Source organism: Sycon ciliatum, chromosome 12, assembly GCF_964019385.1.
Source record: "Sycon ciliatum chromosome 12, ocSycCili1.1, whole genome shotgun sequence".
Lineage (NCBI taxonomy): Eukaryota > Metazoa > Porifera > Calcarea > Leucosolenida > Sycettidae > Sycon > Sycon ciliatum.
The window spans coordinates 21,805,131-21,811,130 of NC_088654.1; the positions used below are offsets into that span (position 1 = coordinate 21,805,131).

Below are 6,000 nucleotides of genomic sequence, written 5' to 3' on the forward strand. Positions count from 1 at the left end.
GTGTGGGAAGATTGTGGATATCTGCCGGCATGCAAGACAACAGTTGAGGTGTGGGAAGATTGTGGATATCTGCCGGCATGCAAGACAATGGTTGAGGTGTGGGAAGATTGTGGATATCTGCCGGCATGCAAGACAACAGTTGAGGTGTGGGAAGATTGTGGATATCTGCCGGCATGCAAGACAATGGTTGAGGTGTGGGAAGATTGTGGATATCTGCCGGCATGCAAGACAACAGTTGAGGTGTGGGAAGATTGTGTAAGTATTTAGTACTTGTACATACTTGATAAGGGCCAAGTGTTCAGCTTCCGTGTGTGAGTCTATCCAGCGAGAATACTCCATCTGTGTCCAATCGGCCACCTGTCCAAGCACATGGACACGCGCGCACACACGCACACACACAGACACACGCACACACACACACACACGCACACACACACACACACTTGTACTTGTTGCTCACTGCCAAAACTGGTCACATGGGTCTCCCTTGGGAGAGGGGAGAGAGACTCAAAAGGAATCTTGGAAAGATGACTCAATTGGCTATTGAAACGCCCAACGGCCGACACCCCTGAAATCCCCAAACTATAGGTGGACTTGAAAATGATCCCACTTATGGGCTCACCACACCTCAGTAAGTGGGTGAGGACAAGGTGCAGTAAAAGGATTGATGGCATCAGGGTATCCGTCCCGGGATCCAACTGCAGTTATCCCTGCCCCCAGTGAAGGTAATACTTGCAGCTAGTGTGAGTAGCTAAATCAGAGTGGATCTGATCATCAGCTTCACCAGCACCATTGATTACACAAGAGTTACTCTAGCCAGAAGTAGTCCATGGTTTAATAACAGGTATGTATACTTCAAATTGAAAGTGTGAACCCTGAAACCAACAAAGGTGGCAGGTACAACAATACACCTTCAAGCAGCCGAGCCCGTTGGCAACAGACACAACACTATCTGGCATAAGTGTACCCACTAACCGAACTAGCGGGCATACACACACACACACACACACACACACACACACACACACACACACGCACACACGCACACACACACACACACACACACACACACACACACACACACACGCACACACGCATACACCCACACCCACACCCACACCCACACACCACACACCCACAAACACACACACACGCACACACGCACACGCACGCACACACACGCACGCACACACACGCACGTACACATGTTCACAAGGAACACACTACAAATTACAAATGGGACGTCAGCACCCCTATAACTCATTAGTCAGTAGCACAACATCATAGAGCTCCACCTGCTGACACAAGAACACCAAGTCAAATTCGGACACAAGTAAAATACACACAGTAGTAGACCATGCAACTCACCGTATGCGGGGAGCGCAGTTCGTCTGGCGCATATGAGAAGAGAAAGTCGAGGACAAGACTGTACGGTAAAGTATCACCCAGCGCTGTGCTGCTGCCAATCTCATCCACACTTGCTATGAGCAAGGGTCTGCACAGAACAACAGACATGACAAAAACAACAGAGATGATGAACCTTGACTACATACACAGTGTCATACGCATCCATATAGGTGCTCATGCTAACTGATTCCCGAGACCGGGTTTCACTGCAAGCTTTAGTACAACTATCGTCCAATGCACATACCTGAAGGCACGGAGTAGACGATACGGTCGGCCCAGATCAGCGGCCCGAGCACAGAAGGGTGCCACGGCAAACTCAACCTAGAAACACATAACACATATGCACACACGAATGCGCACACGCATGCACGCACACACACACACACACACGCACATACACGCACATGCACACACACCATGTACCCAGTACTAGTATACGCCCGTCGCAAGAGAAGAACGCAAATTTGCAAATGCACTGGACGTGCACCCACAGATTTTCTCTTAAAGCAATGATAGTGGACAAGATCTGAATGAGACAGATCAAGACTAGCGCCAGATAACTGCCCAATCCACACAACCTGCGAAGCCATGTGAATCGACTACCAATGCACACCTGGTCTACACCACACAGAGTACATCGGCATAAAACGGCCAAGACACACACGCACGCACGCGCACACACACACACACACACACACACACACACACACACACATACGAACACATACACACACACACACACACATACGAACACATACACACACAGCGAATGACGCCGTAGAACACAGGATACTGTGCACACAGATCAGGTACTCAGCAGGCATTGCACTCATTACCGTACAAGGTGACAGAAAAATAAATCAGATTTCACATACACAAACAACGGAGGCGAAAGGCTGTGTAGCTGTAACTTCACGTTTTACGCATTTCAGCGATCACCAGACAGCGGCAGCACTCGGCATTCACGTATACTGCTCTGCACATTTGTGTATTGAGCACTTTGCTTCGAGCTGCTTCGGCCGGGTTTGTTTTTGTAAGAATTCAGATATCCATTTCCCAATTCTTGCACATACTGCTGTCCCCGTACACCTGCTACCACCAATCACACACACACACACATACCCTCCTGCTCTTGTCAACTGCTATCACCAATCACACACACACATACCCTCCTGCCCTTGCCAACTGCTACCATCAATCACACACACCCTCCTGCCCTTGTCAACTGCTACCACCAATCACACACACACGCATACCCTCCTGCCCTTGTCAACTGCTACCATCAATCATACATACCCTCCTGCCCTTGCCAACTGCTACCATCAATCACACCAACCCTCCTGCCCTTGTCAACTGCTACCACCAATCACACATACCCTCCTGCCCTTGTCAACTGCTACCATCAATCACACACACCCTCCTGCCCTTGTCAACTGCTACCATCAATCACACATACCCTCCTGCCCTTGTCAACTGCTACCATCAATCATACATACCCTCCTGCCCTTGTCAACTGCTACCATCAAATCACACATACTCTCCCGCCCTTGTCAACTGCTACCATCAAATTACACCAACCCTCCTGCCCTTGTCAACTGCTACCATCAATCACACATACCCTCCTGCCCTTGTCAACTGCTACCATCAATCACACATACCCTCCTGCCCTTGTCAACTGCTACCATCAATCACACCAACCCTCCTGCCCTTGTCAACTGCTACCATCAATCACACATACCCTCCTGCCCTTGTCAACTGCTACCATCAATCACACATACCCTCCTGCCCTTGTCAACTGCTACCATCAATCACACATACCCTCCTGCCCTTGTCAACTGCTACCATCAATCACACATACCCTCCTGCCCTTGTCAACTGCTACCATCAATCACACATACCCTCCTGCCCTTGTCAACTGCTACCATCAATCACACACACCCTCCTGCCCTTGTCAACTGCTACCATCAATCACACATACCCTCCTGCCCTTGTCAACTGCTACCATCAATCACACATACCCTCCTGCCCTTGTCAACTGCTACCATCAATCACACACACCCTCCTGCCCTTGTCAACTGCTACCATCAATCATACATACCCTCCTGCCCTTGTCAACTGCTACCATCAATCACACCAACCCTCCTGCCCTTGTCAACTGCTACCATCAATCACACATACCCTCCTGCCCTTGTCAACTGCTACCATCAATCACACCAACCCTCCTGCCCTTGTCAACTGCTACCATCAATCACACATACCCTCCTGCCCTTGTCAACTGCTACCATCAATCACACCAACCCTCCTGCCCTTGTCAACTGCTACCATCAATCACACATACCCTCCTGCCCTTGTCAACTGCTACCATCAATCACACCAACCCTCCTGCCCTTGTCAACTGCTACCATCAATCACACATACCCTCCTGCCCTTGTCAACTGCTACCATCAATCACACCAACCCTCCTGCCCTTGTCAACTGCTACCATCAAATCATACATGTACATGTACCATCATGCCCTTGTCAAGTTGCTCCATAGCATGCATATGGCTGCTCCATAGCATGCATACGGCTGCTCCATAGCATGCATATGGCTGTGTTGAGAACTTGAGGTAACAACAACGCTCCGGATTACTGTACTGTCTGTGCCACATTCCGTTTCTAACAAATCCCCAAAAATCCAAATCCCGAGCGGATCACTAACCTGAGCAATGTCAGCCGCTAACTGCAAGCGCCCGCTCTCTTCCAGCGGTCGAATGAGACTGACATGGCGAACAAACAGCTCCAGCACACGCACTGACAGCTCGGTCAACCTGCACGCAAGCAGCCATACACAGAAAGAGATGCGTACTATCAGCATTTAGACAGCTAGACTGCTCTAGCAGTTGGGTTACGTCTCTAGAGAAGTGGATACTCTAGCTGTTCAGCGAGCTCAGCAGCAAATGTTTTTATTCCCGTAGCTATGCAGAAGACGTTACTTCAGTAACGTCTGGCGCTAGCCAGGGTCCACACAGCTTTAATTTGGTGTTTGTTTGCTTGTTTGTTTGTGTCACGCCTGGCGCTATCCCGTATCTGTCCCGTACTGTACCGTACCAGCAAAGACAGCTGGCCACAATATTTTTGTTTGCGTGTGCCATCGACATGCCTGGCGCTATCCCGTACCTGTCCCGTACCATCAAGAGTACGGGACCATCAAGAGAATGAGTACATATGCGAAGTGTATCGGGGGAATGCATTCAGTGCATTAACATTTTGTGTGGATTTGTGTGCGAGGCCGAGATCCCACTAGCAGGCTGGCTGGGCCGCCTGTCGACCAGCCTGGGAATCGCATGTAGGCCGATAGCATAATAATTATAACGTACATATATACAGTCATGTATAAGTATAGCAGGGAGTCATATTATGTAAACGAATCCCTCCTGTATGGGGAGATTTTCTGGAAAGAAATACGAAGTAGGGAGACGAGTAAATGCAATCAGAATGGATGTTAGTTGCCCACAGTATAATAATAAGAAGAAGATAAACTCCCGTGATCGGCAGAGTCAGCGCCGGTCCCAGGAAACGTCAGGACAGACATCCCGTCGACTCCAGAACGCCCGTGATCGGCAGAGTCAGCGCCGGTCCCATAGCTATGCAGAAGACATTACTTCAGTATCTCATTCAAACGTTTTTGCAAACAATGATGTAGCTAATCAAAGGAAAAAGCATTTCCATCAGTTCTAACAACATGCACGATGAGCTAGGCAACAAGGCATAGCGCAGGGCCCTGAGCTTCCAAGCTCTCTCGTTTGTTTTGTTTTTGTTTTTACAAACCTCCCTACTCCAATCACCTGGTGACAGTTATGATGACTAGAGGAGTGTCATGCTGGTGGGGCTGAGCACACTTAGTCAACCGGAGGTCTTGACCGTAATGTATGCCCAGTGCACCAAGTGAAGAGAAAAGAAGAGAACTGTTGGTCAAGTTGAAAAAGGGTCCGATGATGTAATACAATGAATAGCAGATGGAAGGCACCGCTCATCACTTGGTGCCTACATATTCTACAGACAGATCAGTGACTGTATATTCTACAGACAGATCAGTGACTGTATATTCTTTAGACAGATCAGTGACTACATGGATGTGTATGACGGCAAACAACTCGAATATGCATACGCTATAGACAGATCAGTGAATGCATGGATATGTATGACGGCAAACAACTCGAAAATCAGACTTGACCCGACAGGTATGAACTCCCCAATCTAACTGCACCGTCGGCGTCAACTCAACCCTAGCTCCAAGCAAACACTGACAATCGACATCTGTTCCACTAAGCAACACGAACAATACGCGCATGTAACAGCACACCAAGAAAGAAGTAGCTATCTGCAGCAGCATGACAAAGTCAGTGGGCTAGAGAAGCAGAGAAAGAGAGGTGGAAGAGGAGTAGACAGAGGGAGAGACAGAGGGAGACACAGAGACCGAGGGACAGACAAAGGGACAGGCAGAGGGAGAGACAATGGTACAGAGGGACAGACAGAGGGAGAGGCAGAGGGAGAGACAATGGTACAGAGGGACAGACAGAGGGAGAGGCAGAGGGAGAGACAATGGTACAG

At 49.0% G+C, this 6,000-nt stretch overlaps 1 protein-coding gene across 1 annotated transcript in view; it reads right to left on the reverse strand.

Moving 5' to 3' along the window:
• Positions 1–6,000, reverse strand: part of LOC135828936 (conserved oligomeric Golgi complex subunit 5-like) — a gene marked incomplete in the record, with an annotated part of 39,611 nt that overhangs the window by 5,683 nt on the left and 27,928 nt on the right. Inside the window, 4 exon segments of the mRNA XM_065341369.1 lie at positions 281–357; positions 1,369–1,495; positions 1,652–1,728; positions 4,109–4,217. Coding sequence (XP_065197441.1) covers positions 281–357; positions 1,369–1,495; positions 1,652–1,728; positions 4,109–4,217 — 390 coding nt within the window.